Here is a 14,780-nt window from a genome sequence, read left to right as displayed (position 1 = left end):
TCAGTGAGTCCAGTTCACTTAATTTCTTCTTCCCATGTTTCCTGACAATGGAGAGACTGCATATCATGAAGTTCCAGTTGGTCATAATGATTATTTGAAAAACGGTCTTAATAACCGGTCTGAAAGGGATAGAAAAATATGAGCATAGCCAAAGATTAATGCTATGGTAGCATTCTTGGTTTGGACTGCCATCTAGTGTCTATTAAGGCAAACAGCACCACGTGTTGTAAATGGCTGTGACTCCTAGAAGACACAAAACTTCACATTTCCATATATTCATTATTTCATGTATTCATTTATCTTAAATTAAATAGAGTAGTAAGTAGTTAATTGGTAGGGATGTGTTTTTGCTTTGTGTAGTTTATATATAGAAATTTAAAAGTCTTATCTTGGTCAAGCTTGGTTCAATTGATGGTCCAGTTCATTATGGTATCCAAACTGTTCTCCAATTTTGGAGTGTCCTCTTGCCATAGTCTCCAGAGTCCTGGGATTACATACATGAATCATCACACCTAGATCGATCGATCGATCTATCTATCTATCTATCTATCTATCTATCTATCTATCTATCTATCTATGTTTTGAGAAAATCTCCATGTAAGTATTGGCTGGCCTGGACTCACTATGTCAAACATGTTGGCCTGAAACTCACAGAGATCAGTGAGATGGTTGTCTCTGTTTCCTGACTGCTAGCATTAAAGGGGTATGGCACCTCTCATGGCTTCAGTTCCACAGTTTATGCCTAGTTCAAGTGTATCTGGTGCTGGAGGCATGAACTGTTAAGACTAGTGCTCTGTGCTGGAGAAGTCTGAGTTTTCAGTTTACCTTTGCTGAAATGCTAAGGCTGGGACTGTAGTGATAGCATTAGACAGGATACTGCTTACTGGGATGACCACAGTGCTGAAAAGGCCTATGTTGACTAGTATTCACTTAGCTGTTTATGAGCCTTAATGACACTCATTTCAGCACAGTCAGGGATGGGCACTAGTTTGTACACAGGTGTTTATGAACAATATCATAAATTAATTTCTTGTATATTCACCCGAAATATGTTGTACATCATAAATATGCATTGATTCACAAATCCCATGACAACCTATAAAGTATGAGGTTTATTATTGGCATCTTTCAAATGATGAAACGGAAGCATAGGCAGGTTAATTAACTCATCTGAGGCAAAGCAGCTGGAAAACTGCAAAGCTGAAATCAACTCAGCTAATCCATCTATGAGTCGGGGTAGACAAGCCCTTGAGAAATAGACAATGTTGCTTTGTTTTTTAAAACTATAAAGAAAACACAACTACTCCTAGTAGTCATGAAAAGTATACTTCATATATTTGACTGCTACAAACCTTAGGTCAGTTAAGTTAATAAGAATTTGGTCACATCAGAAGTTCTGTTTAATGTAAGCAGATTGAGATTAATGTGGGAGTGCATGTAGGGTAAGAAACATCATGGTCTTTCTTATGAATTACCCAGCAATACCCTCTTGCCATTAGAAGTATGACCTGCCTGGAAGGGAGGAAGCAGGACAGAGGGGTTATATGAGGTTCTTCACAGGCTCGAAAAGTGGACATGGAATGGGGTTCTGAATGACTGTTGGGACAGATCCTTATGTGCAGAGTCATAGACTTGCATCATTTACTCATCTACTGGTTCTCCAATGCATAACCACATTTGTTTACACTTGTGCAAATGCACACAGGTGTGCAGGCATGCAGGAACACACACACACACACACACACACACACACACACACACACACACTCTCCTCCTTCCCATTTGTGACAGCCCAGCAACATCTCCTCTTATTAGGGTAACTCCTGGGTTCTTGGGCCTTTGGGATGCATCTGAGAAGTACAAGTAACCAGAAAGGGGGAAACAGCTGACTGGTCTTGGTGTACTCTCATCCATCTGTCAGACTTGATCTATTCTCACCAATCTCTTCAAAGTAAAGAAGGGACAGCTTTTCTCAGAATCATGCCCACAGCAGATGGTTCTCACATCTTAGGGGGTCTAGTGGAATTACTGTTAAATGAGCAGTGAATGGCACCCCAAAGCTTAAAGGGAAACACATGTTCCTTAGTCCTCGCTATCGGTGGAGTGTAAGTTGTTTCTCAGTTCAGGCATCGTCCCTAGCACATGAATGGAGGTGTTGGAATTAAAACCAAGTCTGCTTGCTTCAAAGCTAAGTCACTCCATCACTGTCATCACCAGTAAGTTGTAGTCTCCACCCCCACACAGCCGTACATGTTTGGGATCAGTGTGGTATGGCCTTCTGACTGGGAAAAAAACCATAAGAACTTCCCATCTGATGTCATATGGTTTCTTTTTCCATGAGATAGAAATTTGTAGTGTAGCATATATAGCTTACATATGAATAGCATATAATTATAAATGCATTTAATTAAGTTTATATGTTAAAAGATTATTAAACAAATCATGGTTATCAATTATCTGATTAATTTAATACCTGTCTTCAATACTTAAATGGTCCACACAACAGATTTAGTATTTTAAAAGATTTTCAGAGGACTTACTAGATTATTGGAGTAGAAAAGGGATTCACATTTAACAGTTTGAAGACCCCTGTTCTAAGCTATTCTCCTTTTTTGTTTCTTTTTGAGATTGGTTTCACACAGCCCAGGTTGGCCTTGAACTCTGTCTTGAATGTTTGACTCTCCTGGCTCCCTACCCCTGGGCTTAAGCAGGTCTCTTACTTACAATTTCACAGATGCATCACTAATTACTTAAGGAAAAGGTTTAGCCATACCTTAGCCTCTTATTCTTCTCCTTTCAGCCTTTTGTTTTCCCATCAAGAGATCTTGCCCTGAAATGTTTGTCTGTGTCTGTCTTTGTAGGCTCCTCCCTGAGAAGAGATTCTCCCCTTGGTTGATTGCTGTTTGTGTTCACTGCAGGTGCTAAATGCTAAAATGAATGCTTAGGGGGTGTCTGGCGCAATGCATCCACAGCATGTTTGTGGTCTGGGATGACAAAATAATGTCTTAAGACATTTAGCTATATATTTCCTACAAAACAACCATGTGGGAGATGATTCCTTGGCTATGATCAAGGGTGATTATCTAACTTATGTCTTCCTTTTGTGCCTTCATTGTAATCTTAAGTGTATATTGTCAGGACTGTAAAAATGTTTTAAAGTCTTTTGAAAATAAGGTGGGAGGGGAATAAAAAGAGGTGTATCCCAGTGCTCTGCTGGTAATTCTAAAGTCCAGTGTCCAGGGACAGTTTTGCACTGTGTCTCTTTTTGTAATTCTCTATTTGCATTGTGCCTCTTCTTTATGCCTTACCGTTATGCTGTATGTCGGTTTCCCCATTGCATTTGCCTGTGCACTGGGGCATAAAAATGCAAGAGGTCTTGGCCCTTCATGGACTCAGGTATCAATGGGGGAAACATTGTAGCAAATGTTCAATCTTCTGACTGTTGGACATCTGCCCAGAGAGACTGGGAAAATAGAGAAACACTGCTCAATGTTATTTGTAGAAATTATTTGTGAGGTGAGCCAACACACTAGAAGGCTATAAACCTCCTGACATCGCTTGTATATTTTTTAATATTTTTAATGTGGTGCCAACATTATCTGTATCACAATGGACAAGTTATCACTTAATTAATGTAGTTACGGCTTTCAGCATCATCTCTTAATGAGTCAGAAAAACACAGGTTTCGATCACCCCAAGTTAGAATCTATACTAGTAACCTCGAAAAGCAGCTCCAGCACAATCTGGCACACTGGAGGGAGGAAATGGAAAAGAAAAGGTGGAAGCCCTGTCCCTTCAACTTGTCCTAAACACTGTGAGCCTCCTATGAGTATATCTTGCTGTTAAACTTTTCTGTCTCTGGCTCCTTCTGCACTTTCTCTACATATTCAATTCTGTCCACTACGGCAACACAGCTTGAAGATATGGCATGGCAAAACCTTATCTACCTGCAATCTTCACGATACACACATACAAGATCAAATGACATCCTCACAACATTTCATCAGTGCCCTCATTTCATTGATGGTTATCCAGTGATATTGAATCTAAAGGTCAGATGCCTAGTCTAAACTTTTGCTCAGAGCACATATGAATAGAAGTTTTCTTGCCTACGACTTATTCAACTTACTTTAAAATCTCAGACTCCAATGGACACTTATTAAGTCTCAGGTTGCTTTAAAGTCGACGTTCCACAGTGTATAGTTTCCATTTTAGAGGGTGACATCTGAAGATTTCCATTGGATGGCCTTTGGACAGTCTGACTAATCAAGCATCAGCACAAAATTTCTGAACTATTAAAAGTATGACTCATATATAAATACTATATATGGTAAGCTCATATATATTTATATATATATATATGGAAGAATGATTGAGCTCATTTCTGAATAAGCAAGCTGAATGACAATTTAGTTCAAAGAATATAAGAAGATAAAGGGTGTATTTACTCAGAGAAGGAGTGAGCACTGAATGAAGATTGAAAAATTAGAGATATAATTTACTATTGTACAATACAAATATAACTTTTCATGGTTATCTTTTCTATTGCAAGCAATTGATTTGCATCAACACCAGGTAAACTTTATTTATTAATTAATTGCATTAAAGAGCTATGATTTGACTGATTCGGCTTGAAAGGCTATAATAAGTAAATGAATCGCAAGACTCAAATGAACAAATCTAGGATTTAAAAATTATTCAACAATTTACCATGACGGGAAAGGCGAGCAAATTTTCCTGGGGGAGATGGACAGCTCAAAGATGAGGACAGTATTCATTCATTTCCCATGTGACCAGAGCAAGGTGACATGTTCTTATTTCTTTTACTCAACCATATTGGCATGCTAAAGGTGCTTCAGTTGTGTACTTTGAATGATGCCTTGCGATTCCCATTTCAAAGTCCACACAGGAAGGCAACTCTTGAAGTGGTTCTACTGCTAGCAATTCATCCATCTCTAATCCCATTAGGCTGTTAATACCCAGGGGACACAGCCTAGGATATATTGTTTGCGAGTGCTAAACGTAATATTATTATGGTTTTAGAAAATATGCTTTCTTTCACAAACATCCCTGAACTCAATCTGTATAACCTATGACTTCACCACACATTTAGCGCTGACAACCTCACCACATGTTTTCATGTAGACATAGACTTGAACAGAGATTTCTGATAAAATTAGGGGAACTTCCTTTGTCCCTACATATTAATTATACTAGCAGAGAGTTTACCTTGTATTTTCTCTAACCACAACACGGCCATGTTGTAATTACTGGAGCCTAAGGCTGAAATATGAAGCTGAAAACCTTAAGCTAACAAAGCAAACTTGACTAGAATAGAGATTGCACATTCGGAGGAACTGAGAAGAGGTGACAGACAGCTGTCCACTACTGATGACACAGTGATTTGTACTTGTCTCTTTCTGTTAAAATTTGCTACATTTTCTATTTCAAAATTTCTATTTCTTTAGCTTGGTCAAATCTAAGTCAAAAGTGACCTTTAGTAAAGCCACTGGCTTTACTTACAGGTGCACCATCTAGTCTCCAGTCCAGAAGGTCCTCCTGTATCAAGACAAAGTATTTTCTAGATTAGAATTTCCATACACTGGAATTTATATCTGTATTGCAGCAGAATAAGCAAATACTTGCTCATTGCTTTAAAAAACAGATCTTTCAAAGACTCTAATTGCCACTTTGGGCAAGGAGGGCTCATGCAGACTTTAGGAGGGGGGGGTCCTTTCTTTTTTTATTATCTTTATTCTTTAAAGCGAGACCCTCACCCCTACTTTGCAAAACTCAGAGGGGAACCAGCGACTTTAAAAATACAGCCCAGTGTTTCCCTTCACAGAAGTGAAAAGGTTGCCCCGCCCCCAACAATGAAAAGCATTTTAAAGTCAGTGTCTTTAAATCAGATCTTTAAGTCCTAAGCCCCCAACCACATGATACACTCCCAAGGCCTATGAACCCTTCAACTTGCCGCAACTGTTTTATACTGGAAATCCCAGTCCTAGTCCATGGTTGTGGTGGGTCTGTACTCAGAAGTCACCAAGGACTTGTGTTACTTCCCTTGCGAAGAAACAGAATAATCGTGAAAATTTAGGCGGAAATCGTTTCATTTTTGTTCTTAAATTAAGGCAATCATGTAGTCTATAATCCCTGAGAAGAAGAACTTCCAAGGGCAAAGGAGCGACCAGGTAATTTAGAAGAAAAACAGAAAGTGGTCTCTATCTGCCCGGGACTTCCTTTGGAGTTGGGGGAATTAGGGACTCCTAGGCTCGTTGTCTTTAGGGATGAGTTAAAAATAAACACGTATTCTAAAGCCTGGGGCTTCTCGGATCCCTTACCGACCAAACTCGAGAGATTTGGTGCAAGACATTTTAATATTTTCTCCTTTTTGTGAAGTGTAACAAACACAAGTTGGGCGCAGCGCGGCTGCTCGGAGCTTGCCAGCCAGGAAGGCTGCCGGAGCACCAATCAGCGCGCGCCTGCGCTCTATATATACAGCGGCCGGGCCCGCGCTACTCCACCGGCGTATTGCCATTAGTTCCTGACTTCCAGAGGCTCATCATGTCGGAAACTGCTCCTGCTGCCCCTGCTGCCGCGCCCCCTGCGGAAAAGGCGCCGGCCAAGAAGAAGGCTGCCAAGAAGCCTGCAGGGATGCGCCGGAAGGCGTCCGGACCCCCGGTGTCCGAGCTCATCACTAAGGCCGTGGCTGCCTCCAAGGAGCGCAGCGGCGTGTCCCTGGCTGCGCTCAAGAAGGCGCTGGCGGCGGCCGGTTACGATGTGGAGAAGAACAACAGCCGCATCAAACTCGGGCTGAAGAGCCTGGTGAGCAAGGGCATCCTGGTGCAGACCAAGGGCACCGGCGCCTCCGGCTCTTTTAAACTCAACAAGAAGGCAGCTTCTGGCGAGGCCAAGCCCAAAGCTAAGAAGGCCGCTGCGGCTAAGGCGAAGAAGCCTGCAGGCGCAGCCAAGAAGCCCAAGAAAGCGACTGGTGCTGCCACACCCAAAAAGGCTGCCAAGAAGACCCCTAAGAAAGCCAAGAAGCCTGCCGCGGCTGCTGTGACCAAGAAAGTAGCCAAGAGCCCGAAGAAAGCCAAGGTTACCAAGGCCAAGAAGGTCAAGAGCGCGTCTAAGGCAGTAAAGCCTAAGGCTGCCAAGCCCAAGGTTGCTAAGGCCAAGAAGGTTGCAGCCAAGAAGAAGTAAGCTGCCTCCTTTACAATCCAAAAGGCTCTTTTCAGAGCCACCACATCCACTTAAGAGCTGTGACACTTTGATAATTAACGAAGCAGGTCTGCCTTGGACTCCACCCAGGCATCGCTCCGCGTGTTTGGTGGGGTTACTTTTCCCACTTCGCGACGTTTGCCCTGGGCAGCTCAGAAGTGTTACGTGTTGCACCCTCCCCAAGGCTGTCAACAGCAGAAAGCAACCCCTGGCGCTAGCCCGTATTGGACTGTAAGGTGATTTGGAAGTTCCGCCCTTCCTCTGTTGGCTCACTTCCACCTGGGACTTCATTCAGTTTGGTTGGGCGTCATTCCGAACTTTGCGCTTCCTGTGGAAAAACGCGTTCCGGACTTACCCTCTGGGCTCAGCGTCTCCTGTGGGTGTTAGCCTTGAAGTGTGGGAGGAAGTCCGATGCTGGCGCCAAGACATATGAGGGGGCAGCTACCTGGACGACTGACCTCAGTTAAGTCTGATCTGGGGCTGAATGATTGTTTCTTGTACTTAACAGTTTGTTTGCTACAGCGATGGAGTGATGGATTGAACTGCGTCACAACCTTGGTCAGCCATTTTTTTTTCTTTTTAAAGTTTATTACCATTACGGATTACTTGTTTTGCCTCATGTTGACTCAAGACAACTGTAGATTAACATTGCCTCAGTTTCCCGAAGGGCTTAAGGTAGACGTATGTCATCACTAAAGATCGACCTCACATAAATACTGAGGTTTTTTGGTAATGCTTTGTTCAGTTAATACATTGGCTGTGTGCTTATAATAAAAAACCTTTAGTTTTTATTCGCTGTCATTTTGTATTCATTCTTTTATACCTGCAGTCTTTCTCCTCAATAGGGAGATTGAGGTTGCTGTTTGTTGCAGCCTGGATCATATTTCTGGTTTTCCCTATAGTGAGCGTGTTAAGCGTTCCTTTTTGGAGACCTACAGAAGAGTGTTACTCACTGGATCCAGTGTTTCGGTGTCCTTAAGTGTTTAACCTGGGGAATCCAGGAGATCAGAAGGGAAAATCTGTTTTGTGTTTTTGAGTCAGCTTAAATGAACAGCTATTTTAGTGCAAAGCCCAAAAGACCCGTCTTCCCAACTCCATGCCCTCAGGACCATCTGTGAACTCTGCCTCGATTCTTCCCGGCTTTTATATTTTATGTTTCCCAAGTTCTTTGATAACCTATACCTCAAGTTTGTGTCTTTTGGTAGTTTCTAAGGTAAAATTAGACTCAGTGCCATCTTCAATGTGGTACTTGACACATAGCAAGGATTCAAATATTGTTCGGTAAACTGATAATTTACAATAACTTAAAGCGGAGATATGACCCCTAATTCCTCTCACAACCCTTGTTCTTTTTGTTGCTGTCATACTAGCCCATCCCTACCCCACCTCCCCATCTCTGAGAGAGGGTTTCTCTTTGTAGTCTTTGCTGTCTTGGAAGATTAGCTGAAACCACTGCCAGGCCTATTCTCAGTATCTTTCACGGCATTCCTTCTGTATTTTAATTAGTAGTTAGTTGTTAAGAAGACTGAACGTGTCAGCAGTTGTTCTACCACTGAAATGTGTCTCTGAGACTCTTGTTTTAACTTATTTTGTGAAAAGGTCTCATTCTCTCAACCAGTCAGGTCTGAAACTTGGGACCTCTGCCTCTGCCTCCAGTAGCTGGGTTTTCATGTCCTTGCTACCACACCCAGCGGCCGTCATTTCCTTTGTGGGTTTCATATATATTTGAAGATATTGTCTAGTGTCCTGTGATAGTTTGCGTATGCTTGGCCCAGGGAGTGTAGAATTACTATTAGAAGGTGTGATCTTGTTGGAGGAAATGTGTCACTGGAGGGAAGGGCTTGGAGACCCTACTCCTAGCTGCCTGAGAATGCACAGTCTGTTCCTGGCTCTCTGTGGCTGAAGATGTAGAACTCTCAGCTCCTCCTGTACCATGCCTTCCTAGATACTGCCATGTTCCTTCCCTCCTTGATGATAATGGACTGAACCTCTGAACCTATAAGCCAGCTCCAATTAAATGTCATTTGTAAGACTTGCATTGGTCATGGTGTCTGTTCACAGCAACAAAATCCAAACTAAGACATGTTCCATCACTCAGAGAAAAGCTTTTTGGTATTCTTAATGAGATTGTGTTAAAGTAAATTTGTGGAGTTTTCTTATGCTAAAAAAAAAAAAAAAAAAAAGCCTTCAAATATGTCCCGATATATTTAACCCTAGGGGCATCTTTATTGTTGTTGGCAATAATACTTTAGGAAATTTGATTTCTTTAGGAACATCCCACAAAAGTGGACATTAAAACCACATTATTGAAGCAATCTCTGCACAACTGAATTTAGAATTTTAGAACAGATCTGTCCATTGATACATAAGGCGAGATCCTATATAGGCACATATCTAACTTTAAAATCTAAACAAAGTATTCATAAGGATAAAAAGAAACAGGTAAAACCCATTTTTTTTTTTTTCAGAGCTGGGGACCGAACCCAGGGCCTTGCGCTTCCTAGGTAAGCGCTCTACCACTGAGCTAAATCCCCAGCCCCGGTAAAACCCATTTTAAGTCCACTATATCCAAAGTATTGTCCTTCAATGTAAAATGGATATAAAATGAGTAATAGTCTACGTTTTTTGGTCTCTTATAATACATCTTTGTGATATGTGTATTTTATACTTTTAGTGCATCTCAGTCCAGAATACATAGTATTTCTAATGTTCAGTTAGCCATCTGTGGCTGTTGAGACAACATAGATAAATACAACTTTAGAATAACCTTTTCTGTATATCTTTGTTTTTTGATGGTTGTGTTTGAAAGTATATGTTAATAAATCATATACTGAAATTATGAAGAGAGAATGTCTGATTGTTGAACTCTCTGTGAGTTCTTGGTGAGCCTGGTCTAGTGGGTTCTAAACTAGGTAGGGCCTATAATAAAAAATACATTAATTAAAAATTTAAAGATAGAACAGAGTTATAGGAGCAGTAGTCAGCCACCTAATGTCAGGTGACTTGGGCTTGTTTTCTGAGCCACCAGAAAGGAGAACCCAAATCTGTTGAGCAAGAAAAGTAGAACTGAGCAAAATTGCAGGGAAGGGCATAGATAGAAGATGGGCAGGACTTCATATTCTCATCCCTCCCTTCTCAGTTTCTCATTTCCTCCCGGAGCCATGTGAAATGAATTCTTGTTACTGGAAAGACCTCACTGACCAGAATTGAATCAAGTTGTAACAACCAGGAGATTTAATTGTGATGCAGGGTGTGGTGGCATGTGTGTAAAGCCAACACTTAGGAAGCTAAAGTAGGAGGATCTTGGGTTGTAGACCACAACTGAAATACTGAGCAATCTTGTCAGAGAAAAAAAAAAAACCCCAAACTTGTTAAGCATGGTGCCCTTTAAGCCCAGCACTTTGGAGAAGGACACAGGGGTATCTTTGAGAGTTCAAGGTCAGCCTGGTGTACGTAGAAAGTTCCAAGGCAGCCAGTGCTATGTAGAGAGACTGTCAAAACAAAACAAGAACAAACTCATACAAACGACAACAACCAAAAGAAAATAACCACCCAGCCAACAAACATCTCATTTCAAATAAAAACACAAATAGTCTTTAAAGTAAGACCGAGGATATGGACATGTGGCTCAGTGGAGACTGCTTGAGTTTCATCACCAGTAAATCAATAACAATGACAACAATAATGAAATGGTGACAACAAAGCCCAAAGCAATGACACTGTGCCAAGTATCCACTGCAGTGCTCCTTCAGGTGTTTTCTGTTCTACACATTTGTTTGATTTCAGCACTCTAAGAGTTAGACATGGGAAGAATCACCCCAAGGAAAGATTATTGATTTCCTAATTTTCATTTGTGTTTCAATTTATTGAATTTGGATTTTTAAAGTTGATCTGGATATAGGAAATGTTGCATAAACATATTTTTTAGATTTTCTTTTCTTTTATACTTTCCCTTCACTTTTAGTACTAGACGTAAAACTAAGGGCCTTGTGTATGCCAGGCAAATGAGCTATATCTTCAGTCTCTATCTGTACTTATATACGAAATACCTTTTAATTGTTTGAGAGCTAAAAATTCTGACCCACTCACAGTTTTTAGATGCAACATCACATTTCCTCTTTTTTTTTTTTTTTTTTTTAAGGTCTTTACTTTTTTCTCTCCCCCTCACAGCACAAATGACCAGCTTAGGTCAGAGTAGCCATTAATCTTGAGCCTAAAAAATTGATGTGAAAAGACACATACTTTTCTCAGCTTGATTATGTGTATGAAAATTTCAGCAAGGACTCTTCCTTTACTCTTGAGTAACTCATGACCCATGAACTGATAAAAGTAAGATGCACAGGAGAAAAAAAAAAAAACATTTTATAAGTTCAGAGTTCACAGAACAGAACTCACAGATAAAGTTAGGCTGAGGAACGTAGAATGAATGAATTGTGGTAGCCCAGCAAACTGTGGTTCAACCTTCAAAAGATGACATAGTTGGTGCAAACTAGGTTTGACAGAAGTTCAAACTGTGGTGACAGCCTTGTTTTCCGAGTAAGGCCTCATGCCAATGCCATCTCCACATCCAGAGTGGTAGGGATCCATCCTTTTCCAGTTGTAGAAATGGAGATTCTTCCATAAGGAAAATTTATTCTGATTTTTGGCTAGAGAACCTCATGCCAACACAACCAACATTCTCTTTTCCTTACAAGACTATCCTTCCACACAATAGCTTTCTTTGTGTTTGAAATCCCAGCTAGAGATGAGAAGCCAGATATTCAGGAATCCATTAGAGGCCTTTGGAAGAGAGTAGGGATTTAGGTAGTGACATTGAGAGTTAGTATTTCCTGTGCACTAATTTGTAGCAAGCCAAGAATATAGTAGCTGGTATATACATTTATTTTCTAACACACTCTTGGCATATCACATGGGGGTGTATGTTATTATTTCTTCCCTTTTAATGGAGGCTTGGTAACATTACAGATTCATTTAGTTTCTGTGGATTTGTATCACCTTTTACACAGGAATAATTTTCCACAAAACTATATGATCATACATTTTAAACTTTCTATTTGTTCATTAAAAACCCAAAAGACACGACTAAAACCTCTCAGCTCCAGGATATAGTGAATAAAAAAATAAAGTCTGAGGTAGAACCAGAAGCTAGCCTAAGACTTTTAATTCACACGGGAGAGATAAACTGTAGAGTATTCAAATATGGGCAATCCTTTGAACACGACTTCAAATATGTTTTAAAACGGACACTTTTACACTATCAGAAAAGTAAGATCAATTTTATTAAATGAAAAAGGAAACTTAAGAGTGTATAGGAAACGCTACAGTCTTACCATGAGTATTAGACAGCAGTTAGGAACATTAGAAAGTGAGACTAAAGAAATCTCTATATTGCTGTTAATCATGGAGACCTATATTTAAGGAATGTTAAAAGTATAAGCTTTTGTTGCAAAATTTAACTCATGAAAACTATGTACTATACATATGTATACACACATACACACATAGTAGCTTAGATATGTAACTGGTCTACTATAGAAATACATGTGTACACTATGGCAGAGCAAACAGCAACTTTACATGAAATTTTAGGTGGCTCTTAAAAGAGCCTTTTGAAAATGAAGGAATAGAATCATTTAAGCCCTCTCGCCACGAATGCGGCGGGCCAGCTGGATGTCCTTGGGCATGATGGTCACACGCTTGGCATGGATGGCGCACAGATTGGTGTCCTCAAACAGACCCACAAGGTAGGCCTCGCTGGCCTCCTGAAGGGCCATGACCGCCGAGCTCTGGAAGCGAAGGTCGGTCTTGAAGTCCTGCGCGATTTCGCGCACCAGGCGCTGGAACGGCAGCTTGCGGATCAGCAGCTCGGTGGACTTCTGGTAGCGCCGGATCTCGCGCAGAGCAACGGTGCCGGGACGGTAGCGGTGGGGCTTCTTCACGCCGCCGGTGGCCGGGGCGCTCTTGCGGGCAGCCTTGGTGGCGAGCTGCTTGCGCGGGGCTTTGCCGCCGGTGGACTTGCGAGCGGTCTGCTTAGTACGAGCCATTTCTTTAGCAATAGGAAGAGAGTTGACACTACAAGGTTTTGTGAGGAGCTGTCCATCTTTTATACAATCAGACTGTTCGCTATTGGACCGGAGAACATTCAAAGGAGCCCGCGCTTTGTTGGGATTGGTCCGCCTTTGCTTCCAAGTCCTGATTAACCTATGCTTTCAGAACAGGCAAGAGCTCTCCACCTCGCCGCTCCTCCATCTTTGTTTCCACTTACACACTGTAGTCTGCAAAACTGCGGACAAATGAGCATCTGTACACCAAATTGGCTGAAGCCTAAAAAAAAAAAAAAAAAAAAATTAAAAAAAAAAAAAAAACCCCAAACAAAACCAAAAAAAAAAAAAAAAAGAACAAACAAAAAAAACCTCAATTCAGATAAATTTTATCTAAACAGCTTTCGTGGGCTTGGCCAGAGCTAGTTTAAATGAGAACACAGGTCAACACTTCCAAAACCAAATCTTTAGAGCCTGAAATCGCTTCTCACAAAAAGGCAAGTCATGATAGTGAAAACCAAGACGGGATCATTGAAATGGAGTGTGCCTTGACGTTAGGTAATTAGTATCATTGTGCTTTAGACAATTGAGATAAGACGTGTACAATAAACCTGGATTGTGACACTAAGAGGTAATCATGTATAACTGTCATGGTTTCTGAAAATCCCTTACACATGTAACGGCTAAAACTACTAAAAAGTCGCAAATTCTTATTACAGGGAGCAATATACATCTTAAAAGTCACATTAAGTTGAAAAGTAGTGGTCCCTAACTTCATACATTTCGCAATGCAGTGGCAGCCCATTTTATGGAAAAATGTGGGTGGCTCTGAAAAGAGCCTTTGTTTTGGAGAACCTTCCTGTGGGCTGTGACAATTAACAGCTTATTTGCCCTTGGCCTTGTGGTGGCTCTCAGTCTTCTTGGGCAGCAGCACCGCTTGGATGTTGGGCAGAACGCCGCCCTGGGCGATGGTCACACGGCCCAGCAGCTTGTTGAGTTCCTCATCGTTCCGAATGGCCAGCTGTAGGTGGCGCGGGATGATGCGTGTCTTCTTGTTGTCCCTCGCCGCGTTGCCCGCCAGCTCCAGGATCTCGGCCGTCAGGTACTCCAGCACAGCCGCCAGGTACACCGGGGCGCCGGCGCCCACCCTCTCCGCGTAGTTGCCTTTGCGAAGCAAACGGTGCACGCGGCCCACGGGGAACTGCAGGCCGGCCCGGGAGGAGCGGGTCTTGGCCTTGGCGCGAGCCTTACCGCCTTGTTTGCCGCGTCCAGACATAATTGGGAGTTAGCTAAGTAAGTGAAGGAAGAAAAAAGACAGTGAAGCTGTAGGCGAACGACGAATATTTATACTAACGGAAGGTATTCTGTCTGTGCTTCTCTCATTGGTTAATAGTAGCACCCAATAGAAAATAGTACTTGAAATCCCTCATTTGCATAAGGCGTACTCTTTTTTTTTTTTTTCCCCCTTCCCTTATCGAGTCGTTTTTTATTTTAAATTTTACTTTAAAAAATAAAAGT

The 14,780-nt window shown here is 41.5% G+C and overlaps 3 protein-coding genes across 3 annotated transcripts; 1 reads left to right on the top strand and 2 right to left on the bottom strand.

The window, feature by feature from the left end:
- Positions 1–6,522: 6,522 nt before the first annotated feature.
- Positions 6,523–8,012, top strand: H1f2 (H1.2 linker histone, cluster member). Its single transcript, NM_001408767.1, is given in 1 exon segment — positions 6,523–8,012. A coding segment is annotated over 1 exon segment (639 nt). The 5' UTR covers positions 6,523–6,564; the 3' UTR covers positions 7,204–8,012.
- A 4,456-nt stretch (positions 8,013–12,468) lies between these two features.
- Positions 12,469–13,297, bottom strand: LOC148000145 (histone H3). Its single transcript, XM_087591842.1, has one exon. It carries the CDS (start codon positions 13,263–13,265, stop codon positions 12,855–12,857), a length of 411 nt encoding a protein of 136 aa, XP_087447968.1. The 5' UTR covers positions 13,266–13,297; the 3' UTR covers positions 12,469–12,854.
- Positions 13,298–14,083: 786 nt separating this feature from the next.
- On the bottom strand, positions 14,084–14,581 carry Hist1h2ah (histone cluster 1 H2A family member H). The gene is given in 1 exon segment (NM_001315492.1): positions 14,084–14,581. A coding segment is annotated over 1 exon segment (393 nt). The 5' UTR covers positions 14,539–14,581; the 3' UTR covers positions 14,084–14,145.
- Positions 14,582–14,780: the final 199 nt, after the last annotated feature.

Source organism: Rattus norvegicus, chromosome 17 (assembly GCF_021556685.1).
Source record: "Rattus norvegicus strain SHRSP/BbbUtx chromosome 17, alternate assembly SHRSP_T2T, whole genome shotgun sequence".
NCBI classification, from domain to species: Eukaryota; Metazoa; Chordata; class Mammalia; order Rodentia; family Muridae; genus Rattus; species Rattus norvegicus.
This window is presented reverse-complemented; position numbering and strand designations above follow the sequence as displayed.